This window comes from Anoplophora glabripennis, unplaced genomic scaffold, assembly GCF_000390285.2.
Source record: "Anoplophora glabripennis isolate ALB-LARVAE unplaced genomic scaffold, Agla_2.0 scaffold784, whole genome shotgun sequence".
Taxonomy (NCBI): Eukaryota; Metazoa; Arthropoda; class Insecta; order Coleoptera; family Cerambycidae; genus Anoplophora; species Anoplophora glabripennis.
Genome location: NW_019416869.1, coordinates 3,783 through 24,704, shown reverse-complemented (window position 1 = coordinate 24,704; position 20,922 = coordinate 3,783). Strand labels below are relative to the sequence as shown.

The following is a 20,922-nucleotide window of genomic DNA, read 5'->3' as shown; positions in this document are numbered from 1 at the left end:
GATTTTGTTTGAAACTGTCACATTGACATAAATTTCATATTTGGAACATCACAAAAGTTCAGCCTACCCAGGAATTAGACATCCAATTATTTATTTCTCGCAAACAGCATCTAGATCTATTATAGATTATTGTATTATACTTTCATAGTATAGACAAAGGAAAGCAGGCGAAAAAATAACATTTTATTACTAAAGGCAAATTTCGATAGTTTTCATCTAAAAATATGAAATATGACTGTCAGAATAACTTACCTTTAAGTACCATAATTTTTCAGATTGTGTAGCATGGCCTCTATGTACCTGGTCACCACCAGTTACAGACTTACTTTTCACTTCCTTAGTCTTAGCCAGGAATCTTTAACCTGCTCTTCTTGTTCTCGGGTTAGGCTTTGATGTTGAATTTGGTTCGTGTTGTTGGTTCTAAGGCCCCTATGAATAGAACAACTCCTTAGACAATGGTGGTCCGCTAGACGTTCCGTAGTGACCTCTGTAAATCCTCGTCAGGGTTTTTACAGCATCAATGTCACTACATGTGCATATGAGCCTACACAGTGGAATTGAGAACATGATCTCATGTACGTCTCCAGTGATAGTATTGCAGTTACACACCCCTCCAATCCTGGACAGTAAAGTGGTGAAAGCCCCATGTGCGTCACCCATGACATATATCGATACTGTAGGGTACACCTCTAGTCATGTGGAGTGGGGTAAAGGGAGAGACCTCGGATAGATTCCAAGTGCTACTGCATGCAACTCCATGCTGACAGAATAGGTCTTACATACCATCAGTACCACTGCACATACCTTCAGGTATGCACAGTTGCCACTATTTGGATGCTGGCGATTTCCAGTGTTTACTGTCTCACCAGGTTGTAAAACCCTGTCATTCTCACAAGTATCTTTGAAATTTATTTCATGTCCTACATCTAACTAGCGGTTGGCAAACTTTTTAGAAGATCGGGAATATTAAACCACTTTCATCGTTTCGAATCAAATGTGATTGTGTCTGATTGTTGGAAACCGTTTCTAATGCAATAGGAACAAAGTTGATGTAATTCATTATTGACTGGCACAATAATTTTTATTTGTTTGTAGTGTCGTTTCATATTAAAATTATAGCATTCTTCAATAGATAGATCTCTAAAAATGACAAATGATTTGAATGGTCACTTCCCTTTTCAATTCTCTTTTCTTTTTTTTTAAATCATGTAAAAAAATTGAATTTGTAAAGTTTTGTATATTTTTTTTTCATATTTTCCATTTTTTTAATTTAGTAACATATTTATTTTTCTAGTGTATTTAATATAGAATGTAATCTATAATGGGATTTTTCATAAATAAGCAATAAATAAAGAATCTAAAATTTAATTAAAAACGTTCAAACTTGTTTGAACCAGCTGAAAAGGTTGATGAATTCTCCACATTAATCTACTAAAGGCAGTGTCCAAAATTATTTAATTAAATAAAAAAAGTGAATGTCTAAATACTGCCTTAGTGCTCCAACTATTATGTGGCATATATCCAAAAAGAATATTGCCCTCTTTGTTAATCTACATTTTAGAGCTATATTTTTATAATACTAATGCCCGTTTGCACCGTAGTGTTTAATCCAGGATTAAGTCTGAACTTGGATTAAAATATAACATTTTGTTTGCACCGTTTCAAATCTATGTATTAATCTAGGATTAATTTAAACCCTCAAATTTGACCGCTTAAATTTGGATTAATGAGAAAATATAAATTGACACTATTGACAGTACTTTGCTGCTAGTTATAATTTTTTTAAATAGGCATTTCTTCCTTTTTCTTATGGACTGTGAATAAGTGAGTGGTGTTAAGACATCATTGAAAACTTTGAAATGGATTCAGATTGTGACTTTGATGTATTGGATGATTTTGATATTCACAAAATTATAGACTTTGGATTTTCCAGACAAATATATACCTATTAGAAATTATCTATTTCATAATCTAGACAATATGACTTTTTTCCGCAAATTTAGGTTGACAAAAGAGACCACATTACATCTGCTCACTTTAATTGAAGAGTTGGAATATCCAAGTGACGTAAATTTTACGAACACGTCGGCATGAACACGATGCAACTGGCAAACAGAATTTTGGAGTTATAAAAAGCTTTTATTCTTAATATGATTTTATATTTCTGGGAATAATAGTGTATCTCCTATCCTACAATTGGTTCTATGCTTGTGCTGGTCATTTGTCTGCCATTTCAGAGATACATAAAAATGCCAAACCCGGAAGAAATAGTTAGTATGCAACATGAGTTCTATAAAATTGCATCGTTTCCTAGGGTGTTAGGTGACATTGATGGTACTCATATTAAAATTTTGGTTTGAGAATTTGACTTTGACATATTTTTTTCCAAACATAACTAGACATAAGTTAGCAGCATAATAAAATCCCTAAACAATATTCCTAAAACCCAGTTTAATTTAATCTACAATCGGCAGTAAGTGGTGCAATAGCTGATTATTAAAACTTAGTTTTAAAATTAAACTAAGTTCAGTTGAACTTGGCTTAAATTCTAAACGATGCAAACGGGTATAAATAGTTCAAGTTAAATTATATACCTAGTAATCCCAAATTCATGTACTTTGAACTATGTACCACCCTCAAGAATTACTATATGCGAACAACAATCTTAAGGAAAGAAATTTCCACTTCACATTTGGCTTATACACTTTTCCTGTAACGCCACACAAAAAAATTGCATAGATTCCAATTTGGCCACATTGACTATCATATTTGTTTATTGCAACTTATTTACCTGTCGGATAACTCATTAAAAAGGAGCAATAAACATAACACCAGTTCGAACATTTAAAGTCTGTTGGAAATTTGCTCAGGAGATTTGTTCATAGTTTCATAGTCCCCATACATAAGAGGTGTGTCCCAAAAGCATCCAACCTGCGTTCATGGCCGCACATCTGTTGACAGTGACCAGGGTGTGCGACTTGTGATTGAATATCGTCATTTGACTGTACGCGAACTAGAAAGTGATCTTGGAATTCCAAAAACTTGTTTCAACAATTATAACCCAGAATTTGAAAATGACTCACATGTGTGCGAAAATCACTCCAAAATTGCTCTTGGTGGAGCAGAAAAAGTCACTCAGGACAATTTGGAAATGGTCGCCAATGATGAAAATGTGCTTAAAAAGATCATTACCGGTGACTTATCATGGGTTTAAAATTATGATCCCAAAACAAAACAACAGGTTGCCAGTGGAAACTTCCATCCAAGCTATGATAAAAAAAAAGTATGTCAAAGTCGGAGCAATGTCAAGTCCATATTGATTGTTTTCTTCGATTATGAAGGTGTTTTGCACCATGAATATGCTGAAAAGATTGTATGACACAGTAAGAAGAAAATGACTGTATTTTTGGTCGAGCGGCAACTGGCTTCTTCACCACGATAATGCGCCAGCGTATTCATCGAACCTTGTGCAACAGTTTTTGGCAAAACACTAGATTACACAACTTCGCCAGTGTCTGTACAGTCCCGATGTAGCCTCCTGCAACTTTTGGCTGTTCCCAAGATTGAAAATTCCGATTTGATGACACAGAGACGATTGAAACGAATTCGACGAGTACACTGAAGGCCATTCCAAAAACTGACTTCCAGATCTGCTTCAGGATATAAAAGCACCAATAGGAGCATGTTATCCAGTCGAATGGGGATTACTTCGAAGGATACCACAAGCCGGGTGACGAAGAATAATTCCAGGGCGGAGTTAAGAATGCAGGTAGAATGGGTTTAAACTTGCTTCAAGCAATGTGGTTAAATTTGAAGTTGAAACTGCTCAGCATACAATCGCGATGCTACAGTAGCATTTTGGAGACACTTCCTGTGTATTAACACCATATGAATTAAATAATCGCCACTCTAAATAGGGACTATTTTAAATACCAAAATTGTGTAGTGTATTTAAAATTCAGATCACCGCAACTTTTTAGAGACATCATATTATGTGCGAGTGCAAGGCTTTCTGCGTTAACAGTTTTCTTATGCGCATGCGCGAACTGGGTTGTATTGCTGTCAGTTTTTTGATGGGGGACAGTTGTATTGTATAACGTTAATTGATAGTGGATTTATTTGTATTGTACTTCGTTTTCATTTATATCTGGTTATTTTTGTGCTTTTTGCGGCTGGTCATCCAAAACTGGTGAAGGATTAACTCTTTTTAGATTCCCAAAGTATTACGAATGGTAATTATTATTATTATTTTAGTACCTACCTGTAAACTGTAAATAAGAATTATGTACAATCTACTATTTAATGGACTTTCTGTTTCCCTTCCCCTCTAATATTTCAATACATTTATCACCAATTCTGGACACTGCACTATGTATATAACACAAGAGTCCTTACGACAATTATACAGGGTGCGTTCACAAAGTTTCAAGACTGCTCTCAGAACAAAAAATTTATTAAACATTTTTGTACAGCGAACTAAAAGTCTTCGAAATAAGACACATGGGCATCAACACAGCGCTGTCGGCATTTTTTCCATTGTTCATAGGCTCTCTGAAACTCTCCGCACCGAAAACTGTCAAGGGACCTCGTCGAAGCTGCCTGGACCACTGGAATTGTGTCGAATCGCTTCCCTGTCAGGCCTCTCTTGATTCGGGGGAACAAAAAGAAGTCACTGGGAGCTAGGTCGGTGCTGTAGGGTGGCACTGGCAGTGTTGCCACGTTGAACTTGGCCAACACTTCGCCGGTGGCAAGCAAGGTGTGAGAAGGCACATTGTCGTACTGAAGAACCAAATCGTCTTCGATCTCCGGGCGAACTCAATCCTTCAAACAGTGGAGTACTTTAGCGTAAAACTGACCTGTGACAGTTTGTCTGGCAAGAACAAACTCTTTGTGGACCACTAGCGATCTGCTCACTCCAGCATCTCGGAGGCAACTGCCATTGGTGCCGTCGGTTAACTGACACACCCCATTACTTCACCCTGTTGATGGAACCAGTCTTCGCGCTCTCCTCTACTCAGGAAAAAATCAGTCTTGAAACTTTGTGAATGCACCCTGTATATAACACAATGCTATGAAAACTGTCGAGATGATGTTATAATTTGTCTACATTTTATCACAGTTATCCATGTATTATGTGAACAATGTTTAATACTGATGCAGTTCGTTCAGTGTACGTCTATTCAAAAGTATAACTTCTCTCAGTGTAAACGATTGTGTTTCCTTCAAATCGGTTGACTTTAGCGTGACCACAAAACATCAAAGGAACCGCCGATTCTGTCGCCTCTCGTTGGTATAGTGTTCTCTGTTTGAGATATCTATTTTATTTGATTTTATTTATTTTATCTCTTATTTTTAAGTGTATGAAATGAAAGATTCTACTGTTCTGTTGTTCATGCCATTCCCTTTTATTTCAACACCTCACAATTTCTTAATGCTTCTTGGAAAGACTTGTTAGTTTCAATAGTTCTTTTTAAATGCTGCCTATCACAAAACTAATAAAAGCAATAAATAATTCCTGATAAAATTTATATTTTGTTTAAAAAATAACAAAGTACTATATGTAATTAAAATTACTACGCTGTTATTTAACCCATATGTAAAAGCAAATATTTAGCACAAATTTGACTGAGGTCCAATGTAATTCTAATAAATACATTTTCATAAAATCTAAATAATACTTATAACGAGAGAGTTAATTCATCTAAATTGATGCATACTAATTCTAAGACCAATAGTATCTTTACCGATCTCCGCAACTCCACATATATTACAAACGCAGCCCTTATATTTAGGTAGATAAGAAGTGTTGCAGAGAGGACACTTTTCTTCCGGTTTTCCTCTATAAATTGGAGAGTACGAGTGTCCACAGAGAGAAAAGGGATTGTGTTCATCGTATTGCAATTGTAATTCGTCGGTTAGATTAGAATCGCAAGCCTGCAAAATTTTTCTGGCTTGTTGAGCTACTTCAGGTCTAGGTCCCAATTCCAATAATCTTTTTGCAAACGAAGCAGCGGTCTTGTAGTTCTTCAATTTGAAAAACATATTCAGAGCGGTCCGTAATGTCAGTATCTGATGAATAGGCTGAAGTTTACAATGAGTGAAATAAGCAGCCATTTCACACTGACGCTTCTGTTCTTCTATTGAACTTTTGGGAAGAGTCTTCCTCAATGTTTCCATTTGCAAACCACAAACATATTCGCTACATATACGGAGCAATTGCTGAGCTTCTGATATTTCTTGTTTAGTGTCCACTACGAGCAGTGTCACGGATAGCAACAGGTTTTGGAATTTTTCTATGGCTTCTGTGAATTTTCCAGCTGTGGTAAGTTGGTAACATATCTGAAAATCCAATGTAAAATCAATCAATACTCACACAATTTTAACATCAAGTGTATGCATAGTATTTGTCATAAAATTTATACCACGACTTATACAGTGGCTCACCTAAGTGCCATATAGTAAATTTGACATTCTTAAGTTGGTGTTTCAGAAATTACCAAGGAAAAATCACCAACTAGGACCCTAGATCAAATGTCCAGAGGCGTTCGTAATTTTTCGTGTTTTTATGCCTGTTGTTTGAACAATTTAAGTTTTACCAGTATTTCTGTGCTTTTCTACAAATTAATCTTTGTTGAATTGAAAAAAAAATCTCTTCAGAACTCCAAAAATTCAACGTTTCTTAAACGTTAAACGATTATTTTAAGGTTATGTTTCATTTATGTTCTTATTACTTGTAGATTTATGTAAAAATACCATTTATTTACACCAGAACAAGGTGGATTTATTTTGATGACAAATTTTCGCAGTGGATCATGGAATGCAGATGGAAGTTGGTACTCTATGCAATCCTGTATGGAACGATCTATTGAAGCCTTTCCTGATGCTAATATCACGTAGTGTGTTTAAAAACACACACTTGCATTTGCAAGGGCAAGTCGACAAGCAGACCTACTGTTTTAACAGAAAATGTTTTGAATGATGTGAAGTTCTAAGAAACCTGTTTCGCGGTTATCTACTCAAACAGGTATTGCGATACATTTAATATAGTTTGAATTATGTTAATTTTTTAACCTAAAGTTAAAAAATAATTCATAATTAAATAATTTTTAAAAAATGTTAATATTACCATTTCTTTAGAATGTATTTTCTTTTACCAACATATAAAATCTTACAGCTGCATATGCACTTCTATAAGGTTTCTGTTGTGCAAGAGTTACATCCTCCTGATTACATTTAAATGAGGATAATTTATTAGATTTTTTTTTATTTTATTCTGACGAGTGGGTATCTGGTTATGTAAATAATCAGAATTATAGAGCTTGGACTCCAGAAAACCTGCATAATTTTATTGAAACAATGTTACATCCTCAGAAGATAGGTATCTGGGTAGCAGTTTCAAGAAGACGGATAATAGGCCCAATTTTTTTCTGAGAAGTAATAAATGGGGAATGATACCATAACATTTTACAAGCCCTGGAATTAACACATAACAATGAACTGCAGCATGGGTATTTTCAACAAGATGGAGCTACATACTGCAGCAGAAAATATCTTCAGGAATTTTTACCAGGGGTAATCTGCTCGAAGCCCCATATTTAGATTTTTATCTGCTTGGACATATTAAAAATAACATATTTAAAAATCCTCTGCACATCCTCTTGAAGAGTTGGAAGCAGCAAATGAACATAAAATAAATATTATAACACAAAATGAACTTGAATGCGTTTTTTAATGCATGAAACACAAAGTAAAGAGTGACTCCAAAAACAGCCCGAAAATCGCCTATTTTGGCAAACTCGTAATTCATTAAAAATTTTGTGCTAAGTTATTGTATATCATTAGAATGTGTTACTGAGACAGTTCCAAGATTAGTTCAGCTTTGGTTTTGGAGATATGATACTGTTTTTTAAATGGCCTATCATCAAAGTCAAGGTGGTTACTTAGGTTTTTGTGGTTGCTGATTATGAATCGGAAGTCAGAATTTCAATATTCAAGATGGCGGATCCAATATGGCGGACAAAGTTTTTGAAATTGAACCAAATTCGACCAAATTGGGTATACAGGGGTTTTCGAATCCGAGATCAGATTTGCACAATTCAAAATGGTGGATCCAAGCTAACAGTCAAAATTTAAAAAATCAATGCATTGCTATCAAGTCTTTGTCTTTTTGGGTCTTACTTCGTTCGTAAATTATTAATATTTAATAGTCAGAATATTGGCAATAAAAGAATTTTCATTTTTTGATCTTTTTTGAATTTTACAACCGAGACAAGTTATAGAAGAAGGTATTTTTCTGAAACAATTGCAGAGTGGAAATAATTTAAAAACATTGACCAAATAGGTTGAATAGAAAAAAAAACAGTTTAATTAAATCAAAGCCAAATTGTTAGATTCGTAATCAGCGACCCCAAAAACCTAAGTAACCACCTTGACCTTGATGATCTAAAGAACAGGGAATCTTAAAGGTTTAAAGTGATATGCTCGATACATGAGATCACGAGTATTATGACATGTATCATTTATATCTCCAAAACCAAAGCTGAAGTCATCTTGGAACTTTTTCACTAACACGTTCTAATAATATACAATAACTTAGCATAAAATTTTTAACGAATTACGAGTTTGCCAAAATGGGCAATTTTTGGAGTCAATCTTTGTATTTGGAAAATGAAAGTGGTCATTTTGAACATCTATGATAAATGCGATTAAAATAAGCTTTTACTAGCTGATTAAAAAACTTTCTATTTATGTGAGCATTGTAAGGTCAATTAATTAACCTACAATTTATATTTAAACTTTTTGTATTTTACAATATTCTCATTAACTCTGATTGAAAGTGGATTACAAAAGAGCCTATATGTTCAAAAGGACAACCATTCTCAATCAAAAAATACTTGTTCAATATAGAATGGAAAAAAATCCATAATATCCTATGATTATTGTGTAAGTAAAAGTGATTTTCTGTATTGAAAAAAAAAACACACATTTTGCAGATTAAATGCAGATTAAAGTTCAATGTTTATAAAATAATTTAATACACACTCCACTGGACTATCCTCCGACTTTAAGGAATTTTGCGCTAATCATTACCTCCAGTGTAAGTCTGGTTGCTTAACAGTCAGAGTTAAATGAAGTCGGTCAAGCATCAGTAAAGATGAAGACATTAAAATGAATTTTATCCTTCAGTGTTCCTTTCAAATCGTCAGTCCATGATTATTTTTTTGGCATTAGGCATTGGCTCGCACCTTTCAGATTTGATATTACAATAAAAGTTAATTTAAATATTTCGAGAATTATGTCTGCAGCGATCTAAACATTGAAATAGCCCCTACAGGCTCTGCCTACTGATAGGTCGCCATAGCTCAGTTTATAAACTCGCTACTGCCAAGCTGAAGATCTATGATTAAAATGGTGAGCGGGCCAAATTTTTTTTTTTTTGAAATACGTTAAATGCAAAAATTCAAATCAGTGAATGCCATTTTGCATACCTTTCCAGTGATAGTTATTAACCGATGATATTAAAATAACGTGACGTTTAAACTAAAAATGTTCCCGATTTTGTTTTTATTCCTAAAAATTTTATTGCAAAGGTATATTTAGTAAACACATTGTTCGACAGTTTTCTAGTTCTTGTTCTCATTTTCCTTTGCAGGTTAATTGTGCAGTGACATTACTACTTATAAGTGTATTTATATAACTTACTTGTAACCTAGCCACCAAATCATTAAGTTTCACACCAGCCGCAGGTAAACCAGATTTTGGATTCGCCTCCTTCCAATTTCTCAATGGATAACTAAAGGATGGAGGTATATTCTGCTGCCAAGTCGATACAGTCCTTGAGCCGCTGTACAAACTCAAGAACGAGGATTCATAAGGTTTAAATTGTACGACACCCAGCTGATCATGCAGCAATCTGCTGGCAGATTCAAATGAACCAGCAGAGATGTGATCGGCTGCCAGCTGCGAGTTCTTGGTCCAGGTTAACGGTTGTGATGGTCCTTGAGTAGGAAGATGGACATAAGTATCTGATGCATCAGCAGCTGGAGTAGGCCCCAAATCCGGTATTTCTAAATCTGCATCCTCTACATCCCAACCAACTTCACCTTCACCTGATACATCTGCACGTCGTTCTTCTGGATCAACATCAATCTCGTCATCGTCTCCCCATCCACCAGCTTCCTCAATACCGGTATCAACTACCGGTTCGGCCATGAGGGATTTCATATTGGCAGAAGCAGTGGCAGCGGCGGCAGTATTTTCGAAGAAACTCTAAAAAAGACGATTTATAAATGGCAATTATTCTGATTTTAAGAATCATGTTTGAAAAAGTTGTGATATATTTTTTTAACTATTTTTCGTGTACATATTGTGTAAATTTTAGTTTTTTTACCAATATTGTTCAATTTAAATGAAATTCAGTATGTTAGTATGTGGACAGATGGTATTTTTTGATGTAGTAACCAAGGTGACCTTACAACTTAAGTTTTTCACTTATGAGAGAGATGAAATAATAATTGTACTTGACTTAGTTTTCTCCCGTTCTTATTTGAGGATTAAATTAGATTAATTTGAGGAGAAGCAATCATCATATGGAGGAGGAGTAAAATTTTAATTGAGTACCGTTTTTTTTTACTGAAAATGATAATTTAAAATAAATAAAAAAAAAAATGACTAAAAAAATTTAGAGGGTGATTCTAGCAAAAAAGGAAAGGATGTAAGTTCTGACATCTTTTCAAAAACCAAGTAACCCAAATTATTGTTGTATAACTTTTTTTTCAAATTTGTTAAACATTTTTGTGATAAATGCTTGTACAAAATAAATCGTAAAAATTCTAAAGCCCTAAAGAAAATTATTCTTACCTATTTTATTTACAAGTTTTCAAAAAGTGAACAATTTAAAATGTGTTACAAAAAATCTACAAAAAATTTTTCTTATTCCAACTTATCCAAAATCAGATACGGTTAATTTTATCGACTTGGAGCCAGAGGACCTTCATAAAAATGTTTAATGGTCTTTATTATAAATTCTTTAATAGGATTGTTTATGCCCTTCAGAGCTTTAGGGTTTTGATGATTTTTTTACCATTTTACCTCTCGAATATTTTGCTCACAGTTAATGGACACCCTGTATTATATAGATATTATTATTCACTTTAAGTCACATTTTAACTGATATTACACAGGTAAATATATAAAAAATTCACAAAATCAAAAAATGTTAGGATAAATAGAGAAATTGTAAATTATGAAAAGAAGAATCAGTGTTACAGCTAGGGTCACCAGATCTATTTCATGACAGAACCGGAGACATGACACGAAAAAAAAAAGGTTATGCAATCAGGAAATCTGGGAGACAAATTGTTTGAAGAAATCGATGTCAAAAAAAAATTAAAAAAAGGCGCAATCAGGAAATCTGGGAGACCTATGTTTTCGAAAAAAATTACGATTTTTCCGCAACAAAGAAAACAAACCTGGAGAAATGACATGTTAACTCGGAGCTCTAAGATGTACCATCAAAGCCCGAAAACTCCGGGTCAAACAGGGAGATCTATCTATTTCCATCTTGTGGCGTCATATAGTAGTATAGTCCTCAGAATATACCAAATTAAATGTCGAATATACCAAATTTAAATATATTTTTTTTAAAATGTGTAAAATAAATGAATAGGAAAAAAACGCATTTTTTTCTCATTTTTAGTCATAAAAAACTTGTAAAATCTTGTAAAACTTTACCCTTAGAATATTAAAAATATTATTGTCATTATTTTTTAAGAAACACCTTGTGCATTTTCATTTAAAAAATAAAACCTACCCTGCTCACAGTCAATAAAGGCCAATTAGATTCAGCTTGTTGTATGGGAGGTGGAGGTTTTAAAAACTTAGCATTAGGGTTGACATCAGGTAATTTTTTAGTGTCTCCAATTTGTTCCTTCAATTGTTCAGCTTCCTCTTTCATCCCATGAGTAGCAGCAGTAAGATATGCTAATGATAGTTGGTTTGAAGCTTTTAAAACCTTAACGCGTTCCTCCAAATCTCCTAAAAAACATTGAACATTATTTTGTTTGTACATACTTAATTTTTCCTACTAGCTCACCTAAAAGAAGAGCTCCATGATATTGAGAGGATCTTGCTTTGCGAATTTCAGCGATTCTAGTCATTTTCCTTAGCTTTTCTAAATTTCCAGTAATTAAATAGAGAAACGATAACTTTTCAAAGCTCTTGGTTCGTTGATAGCACATTTCAACAACCTGATGGTTACCCTGCCAAAGAGCAGCTTGAGCCAGTTGATCCCAGCAAAGTTTGTCGTTTAGTGACTTTGCAGCTTCCAATGCTATTTCAATATTGCCACATTCTAAAGCTAAAGTAAAACGAGTTTTGTCGTCCTTTACAAAATGTAGGGCGACCTCTGGATAACCTTTCTGTTGCAGGTATGAAATTATAGACTGACCCACCAACCTGGCATTTCGAACCATATAAAGTACCTCTTCGTATTTGTGATTAATCAGAGCAAGTTTAAACTTGTACTCGGTTGGATCTACTGTAAGTATACGGGGTTTACATTCACGATCTAAGCAGAAAACTTGACTTCCTTTTACACGGGTGATATAAATAGGTAAGTCCAGTGTACGAATGATACCATGATCACTAAAACATTTTAAATAGATATATGGCAATTCGTATATGAACTGACAGGGTCTGTGCGTGTAGGGGTCAATAAAACGTTATGTTCTAGGCAACTTGCCTCTATCCCAAGTTGCTTTATTTAGCTGCTAGATGGCATGAAAGTTTAGTTTCTCCAAATTACTCCAAAACACTCTGTCCGATATAAATGAAATTTACTATGGTAGTACTTGCATCATAGTATAAAGATCACTTTTTTGACTGAAGTAATAGCATTTACGAAATTAGTGGAAAAATATCCACATCCCTAAGCATATACTTTTTGCAACTAACTTCAGGGTTCCCTGCACATACCTTCCCTGTATTTGTTTATTTATGAACACAGTGTATTAAATGTTCTCACTTACCCATTTGTTAAAGTATATTTAATATGGTTACTAGTTGTATAAATGAATACACCAGAATCATCCCATGCTCCTGATTTCACTCTTGTATTTTCATGTAAAGAACATAACACGTCCAACTTTCTGTTACATATAGTAACATTATGTTTCGATAGAAGAGCAATATAAGCCATATCAGTAGACCAAACAACATAACGGCATTTGTTGATTTTTACTAGAATAATTATGTGATACAAAACGAACCCCCAATTTATAGTTATATAAATATAATTTTCAAAATCATAAAAACACTGATTAAATGTTTTAGGTTAGAAATAGATATTCAACAGGATATTTCAAGGATATCATAAAACAATTTAGTAAACACGCCCCGAAAGGTGAACCACTTAGGAAATAGATACAAGGTGGGGAGGGGGGAAGTAATGTGGAAGTAATAGGGAAGTAGGGGGAAATATGAGGAGTAATGGAGAGATACAGGGAAGTATGAGAAATTATAGGGAAATAAAGAGGAAGTGTGAAGGATATAAAGAGAGGTAACAAATAAATATGAAATAATGTAATTCCATATGCATAACGTACAAGTATTTTAGCATTGTAGTCTCATGCTGCTCGCTTGTTGGCCGTTATGTTTGTGTGTTTGTAAGTGCTTTGCAGTTAATAAAAAGATAGTAATTTTATGTATCTGGTACCCATAAGTACTTAAAATCCACAAATCTCAGGGGGGCATTAAAAATATGTAAGTAACATTATTTATTTGTATATAATAGGTGTTAGAAAGCGGCATTTGACAAACGAAAATTAGGTACCAACACAGAACTTACATATTTCACATACAATGCACATTATTGGTTTTACTTTGACATAACAAAACAAACTGAAGGGCCGCAATGCTCTGCAGCTATTTATTTTTAAATAAATTAAAATAAAAATTTTTGTATTTACAAGACTACATCAAAATATATTCCATGTAAAATAGTAAGTTTTGAAAACTGAAAGGATTTAATAAGATTATTCCTACTCCCTTTCTGAAGAAAACTAGGAAATACTTTTAAATAGTATGTTACTTTGAAATACAAGATCTATGTGCTTTAAAGTGTTTTTAAAAATACAATGTATAATCAATGCCTAATCAGATATCACCAATTTGCACCAGAACATAAGTAAAATCTGGGGATATGATACCGTTTTAGCCGATAATTTGCTTTAAACAGTGAGGTCCAAAATGTTTCAATATGTTGCTACTTATATATATATTCTATGTGCTGCTTATTTACCATTTTTTTATATCATGTTCTAATAACATTTCTGATTGATTATTAACTTATTTCACAAACAAGGATTCCAATTTTAGAGAATTTATGATAATGGTTAAGGTAGTCCAAAATGTTACTACCGCTGAATATACAGGTCGTCTCCTAAAAAATGCCACAAGCCGTAACTCTGTTATTTACCTACTCTGATTTTAAAAAACAATAAATAAAATGGCTCTAAATGCACTATAAAGCGAACCTATTAGTTCTCATTTACTATATATTTTTTTTTTTGAAAAGCGATAGTCAACTTTTTTTTTCAAATGGCAGTATAATTTTTTTGCTATTTATTATTGTGCAGATTTATTTTCTGAATCCAATGATGTATATGAACTTTACTTTTGTAAAGCATTTATTACAGAAAAGGCGACAAAATATTAGTCGGTACCGCATTTGGAGCCGGCCACTAACTCAAATGTATTTTAACTAATCATCTGTGCCATGAAAAACAAAAAATAATATAGCAAAGCAAATAAAACTCCAAAGAGAATTTTGTAGTTAACAGAAAAGAAACAATATAATGAATATCAATTAAAAAAAAAAAACAATTTAATTAAATACATTAACCATTATACAAAATTCAACACGAAATAACGTTAATTAAACTCAAAACAAATAAAGACACAAATTGTAGTCGTACTCTATTGCCTGTAATTTTTGAGGAATGTATGGCTTGAATTTGTGCTTTTTCAATACTGCATGTACATTTCTCTTTGATACTCTATTATTATTAGAAATTTCCCTAATGAAGTTCTTGGGTTTTCTTCAACGTTAAGAAGAACATCGAACTTGATGTTTTCATTAAATTAGCATTCTTTTCGCTTTGGTTTCTTAAAAGCACCATAGTTTCACAAATTTTCTTCCAAGTCTTACAAATCTATGTGGTTTTGGAACATCTCTGTGAGAAAATAGTTCTTTATACAGACACTCCTGCACCACGATTTTTATTACACCGAAAGTATACCTGAATCATGTCTGTCAATTACTGATTATTAATCTTATTTTGTACTGTTGAGCTTATTTCAATATATAACCTACTGTAAATGACACAGAAAGGGTATAATGTGTAAAAAACTGAGACACGAAAGATAAAATGACATTTACTTGCTCCTACTCATAAATTGCCTCCTTTCCAAATTTAATATGAATTTTGATAGTTAAACCAAAGTATAATTACATTTTAAAACTAGTATAATTATTTAATGTATTTACTATTTGTTTGTTAAAAAATAAAGATAAATATTGTATACTGTATAGTGTTTATGCACTTTAACCCTCAACATGCAATTTTTTCTAACGAATGATTAATACATAATTTATATTTTTCCAATATTTATACCAATATAAATAAAAATGTATATAAGTATTTAGTCTTTTTGGAAAGCTGATGGTATGTAGAACACAATACCAAATCCAAAATTTTTTTTTTTTAATTTTCGGAAAATTTCCGGAATTTTCAATGGAAACTTTATCGGAATTTTCATAGTTTGGGAATTTTCCCATCTCTAGCCGGAAGTATGATGAACTACTGAGGAAGTACCTACTAGGAAGTAAATAGAAAGTATGAGGGAGTATTAGGAAGTACCGGGAATTATTTATGGTAGGGGAAGCATGGTGAACAAAATTTGAGGCAGTGGTTTACCTTCAATATGCTCAATTCACAAAAAAATTGCACAATGTTATGTTGAAACTTTTGAAATTAGATCCGAGATATTTCACTGATTTGTTTAGTAAGATAGTGTAATCAGATTAGGTTTCTAAGCATTTTATACCCTACAACCTACAATGGTGTAAAATGAAAATAACACCACTTAAATTTAATCGTGTGGTCTTTAAAATCTCATAAATGTCTGGCATATTGTTTAGAAAATTAACATAATTATAGTGAAATGACTTCATCATTGTAATCAGTAAAATGTCTTATATCTTAAAATCAAATTTCATTAAACTATTTGTATAAACAAGTAAGTTCCATAGTAAAATAAAAAATAGCACTTTCCAGTTTTTTCAGTGCACTCGAAATATCTCAGATCAAATTTCATAAACAATTTGGGAATTTGAATCACCCTGTGTGAATGATGGAAGAACTCGAATGGAAAATTGAGTACTATCCGATTCTTAAAAGTACTGTCGGATACTTGCTGAAAATACTCAAATAATTTTAGTTCTTGATAGTCGTAATTTATGACTCGTAAAGCTTCCTAGCGAATATCATGCGTAATGTGAGTGCGGAAAATATTCCAATGAATTTAAATCAACTACTTACTGATTTAGCATATCAAATAAATCGAAAGAATACATTTAATTTTCTGTGGTTATCAAATACCATTCACTTAAACAAACGGCTGGCTCATAAACAGAAAAAATTTCAAATTTCTATATATCTACACACATATTATTTATATTAAAAATTTTTATTGGAAACAAAAGATTATATTAAAATAATATATTTTAAATGTATTTAAAAAGCAGCAAATTTAAGTAAATAATTTTACACAAAACTATATAATAACATGTAAATATACCCCCGCACCACGATTATAACGTTCTTCATTCAACATTCAATCTGGCACTCGATTTTTGATTCTCAGATAATCATTCGATTCTTAAAAGTATTTGAGAATCAAGTACTCGATTCTAAAAAATACTCGATTCTGCCCTCCACTATTTGATACTTCTGTTAAATCGTTTTAGATCTATATGTGTTTAAGATCAAATATATAAAAATATATACATAATTATCATTTACCTTGAGCTAAGGTTCGCTTTTGTTGAACATCAAACAATGTAACATGTTCAGAATCACGAAGCAGTAGCATTCCAGTACCAGCATAAAACACTTCGTCGCATGTTGGGGTTTGCACTTTCTTAGTCACCTCATTCTTCAAATTCTTTATAACTAATTGGTGGGTTCTATCAAGAACAGCAAACCTATTTCGAGCTACCCACAAGGCTGTAAGTCCTGATGACCTCTTACTTTCTGCTTCAGGTACATGATCATCACGTTCCTGCTCCTTAGGTATCATATATAAATCGTATGTGCTGTTATCTAAATTTGAGGTACGAGTAGATAGCAAAACTGCATTTTCTGCAGGGTTAAAGGACATTTTGTAAACTGGTATCTTCCCTCCGCCTCTAATTTGAATAACAGGGACATCTTTCGATGTGGTAAAATCCAATTTTCTTAAGAAACGCTCTTTTACATAATATAATAAATTTCCATGAACAGTATAAGCAGGGCGTTCACGTTCCAATTTAAATATTACCATTCCTGTATCATGACCTGCTGCAAACAAGTTTAAGTTAGGGTGGGAAGTCATTACCCAAAATCTTTCGTGTTCCCTTCGAAAAGTGTGTAAACACGTGCGTTTAGTCATATCCCATACTCTAATGCTTTTATCTTCACTATTTGAGAGAATCAACTCTTGCCGGGGATGAAAAAGGACACATGAAACATTATTATAGTGACCTCTGCATGTATCGACTTCCCATGCTTTGGAGTCGTTCATTCGCCACAATTTAATTTGTCGATCGTCAGCTCCAGACACAATAAGAGGCAATGTAGGATGAAAAGTTGCCCAATTCACTCCACGATCATGACCTTCTAAAACATGTTTTACCACTGCATCGGCTTGACCAAATAAATCTGTCGCTCCAGGATTTTTTAAATGCTCCTCTAGACCAGCAGGACCAGGCGCGACATTTTTCTTTCTTAAACCTAAATAAATATAAAGGCCTATGTACACATTCGTGTATTAAAGTGATTGGACATTCCTCAATGTATTAGAGAGTTTCCCTAAGGACCCCGCAGATTCCTTATGGAAAATGGCTTTCGGCAAATTTTTTTGAAACTTGCTATGTGATAGTTCGGATTGCATGGGTCAAAAGTCTCAATGGGCACAAAATCTGAATGTCCTATGCTTGTTCCAATTAAAAAAAAGGAATTTTCGGTTAGGTTAGGTCCATTCTGGTGGGAACCGTAAATAGAAAATAACCCTATGAAAGAATGTATTCTGCTTAAAATTGAGCATATTTTTATAAAAATTCGTTTTCTTAAGGTGAAAGAGCTTTCATGAGAATCAGCATGAGGCCAACTTCAAAGATCATTTAGGACTCAAAACATGCATTTAAAAAAAAGTTTTAAACAAAAGTTTCACATTTTTCAGTGTTGAATCAAAATCATTTTATTTGAAAAAACTGACTTCTGGTTCGATTAGGCTACTTCCAGTCTGAACCGGAAGTTGAAAACATCTCTAATCGATTGGGCAAGGTTCATTTACTATTAATGTAACGTAATTTTACAAACAAGAATCACTGCTGCAGTGTAAGACTAAAAAAATTCATGTAGGTCTAAAACAAAGGACACTCAAAGTTTGTGCCCACTGAGATTTTTTTATTCACGCGATCAGAATTATCACATAGCAAAGTTTCAAAAAAGTTTGTCGAAAGACAATTGTCAAAATTATTCTGTGGGGTCCTTTGTTATTTATCATCAAATAAAATTTCAAATACCTATTCAATACACAACAATTAATAAGGTAAATTAATGATGTGGCATGGATGCATTAAATATATTTTTATTTGATCACATACTACATTATAAAATAAAACATTTAGTCATTTTATTCCACTATGCCACTAAAGTAAATAATTACCCTTTTTTCTCTGCGTCAATAAAGTATTCTAATTCTAAACTAAATAAAAAATACATTTTTTTGTGAGATAATTCAAATTAGTTTATTATAATTGATATTCCTAGTTTTTGAATTGATAAGACACAAATAAACTTAAATTATATATTTAAATAATAAAATACCTGAAATATCCCACACACGAACAGTTGAATCCAAAGATGCAGATACCAAAAGATCTTCAGAAGAATGAAAAATAGCACACATTACATAGTGGTTATGTCCAGTTAAAACACAAATACAAGTTCGACTCTGCCAATTCCAAATTCGAATAGTCTGATCATCTGAAGCCGAAACGATCCATGGATATTCATGGTGAAACATAGTAGTACGGATATAATCTAAATGACCCAGTAATGTAAATATGCAACGTTTTTGCTTATAATTCCACACTTTTATTTTATAATCATCTCCACCTGATACAAACAACGGTTGCTGATTATGGAAACATATACCACGAACTGGACCATCGTGTTCATCAAATTTTTCAAGCAATGTGCACATTCGATAATCCCAAAGTTGGATACATCCATTATGTAGACTTGCTAATATCCAAGGCCTCTTAGGATGAAAGGATAGCCCTTTAACTCTAGCAGATTTTGTTTCAAATTTTGTTAACATGATTACAATGTATTTTATCAAGTCAAATTTCAACGATCACACAGATTAATTACTTAATAAGGTACTAATAAATCCATTCGTATATGTAACTATTTCAATATACAATCACTCGACACTTAAAAATGAAAGAACAACTTTTATTCTGCACTATAAATGACCGGGCAATGCATATATATACGTGGATGACAGCATCAGCAATTGACAATTGACACGACAATTATTTATCGTTGCCAATACACGCGCCATTATTCCATGGCTAGAAATTGGCCTCAATGATTTAGGATCGAGGGGGATTATCCCTCTTTATTCTGCCTCATCTCGTGTAGGCCTGGACAGCCTTCGTAGGTGGGCCCCATCCGTCGTCGTCTGAGGAGGGGATTGTCATGTCTAGCGGCTACGTCAAACCGTTTCTCCGCGTTTTGTCTTATTGTCTGTGTAGCGTTTGTATATTGTAAGTCTCGNACACCGAAAGTATACCTGAATCATGTCTGTCAATTACTGATTATTAATCTTATTTTGTACTGTTGAGCTTATTTCAATATATAACCTACTGTAAATGACACAGAAAGGGTATAATGTGTAAAAAACTGAGACACGAAAGATAAAATGACATTTACTTGCTTTGTTGTATTATTTTTTGTTTTCCAGGCATACATGATTAGTCAAAGTATGTTTGTTGTCAATTAAGCGACAGGGCACTAATAATGCGGTATTGACTAATATTTTCATGCTATTTCTGTAATACATGTTTCACAAAAGTAGATTTTATATATATCACTAAATTCAGAATAGAATTCTGCACAATATATACAAAAAAACATATATTGCCATTTGAAATAAAGTTGACTATCGCTTTTCAAAAAAAAAATAATAAATACACCCCAATAGGCTCACTCTATAGTATATTTAGAGCCATTTCATATAATTTTTTTGTTTTTTTTTAAATCGGACCAATAATGACGGAGTTACGGCTTGCGGCATTTTTAGGAGACGGCTTGTATTTAAATTCATTTTTTTTAATAAAAAATGTGACTAAATACAAACATATTGTCAAGTAAAATTTGAAATACCATTTACAAGCAAAACATGAGATGCAGCAATTTTGGAAAATGGGGCCACTCAGAAAATAGGAACAAGTAGGAGAAATCTACCAAATGAAGATCTTTCCGGAGCTGCCCAACCCAAAATGGCATGGTTCTATATAGGAAAGATTAAAAATAAAAATGTTACATGTGACCACTGGCTGCAATATCTCAAAGAAGATAATGATAATGA

The 20,922-nt window shown here is 33.1% G+C and overlaps 1 protein-coding gene across 1 annotated transcript; it reads right to left on the bottom strand.

Annotated features, from left to right (window-relative positions):
- Positions 1–5,509: 5,509 nt before the first annotated feature.
- Positions 5,510–19,849, bottom strand: LOC108912771 (coatomer subunit alpha). The gene is made up of 7 exons (XM_018718150.1): positions 19,152–19,849; positions 17,085–18,053; positions 13,029–13,239; positions 12,095–12,645; positions 11,813–12,036; positions 9,703–10,269; positions 5,510–6,339 (listed from the first exon to the last, which is right to left on the bottom strand). Exons 1-7 carry the CDS (start codon positions 19,645–19,647, stop codon positions 5,698–5,700), a joined length of 3,660 nt encoding a protein of 1,219 aa, XP_018573666.1. The 5' UTR covers positions 19,648–19,849; the 3' UTR covers positions 5,510–5,697.
- Between the last annotated feature and the right edge of the window lie 1,073 nt (positions 19,850–20,922).

Bases quoted from the DNA above. Each gene is read 5' to 3' on its own strand.
- LOC108912771 (XM_018718150.1), bottom strand. From the start codon at position 19,647: ATGTTAACAAAATTTGAAACAAAATCTGCTAGAGTTAAAGGGCTATCC. The intron at 12,037-12,094 runs GTGAGCTAGTAG...AATGTTTTTTAG, and splicing joins TCATGGAGCTCTTCTTTTAG to GAGATTTGGAGGAACGCGTT. The intron at 10,270-11,812 runs GTAGGTTTTATT...CGTCTTTTTTAG, and splicing joins CTTTATTGACTGTGAGCAGG to AGTTTCTTCGAAAATACTGC.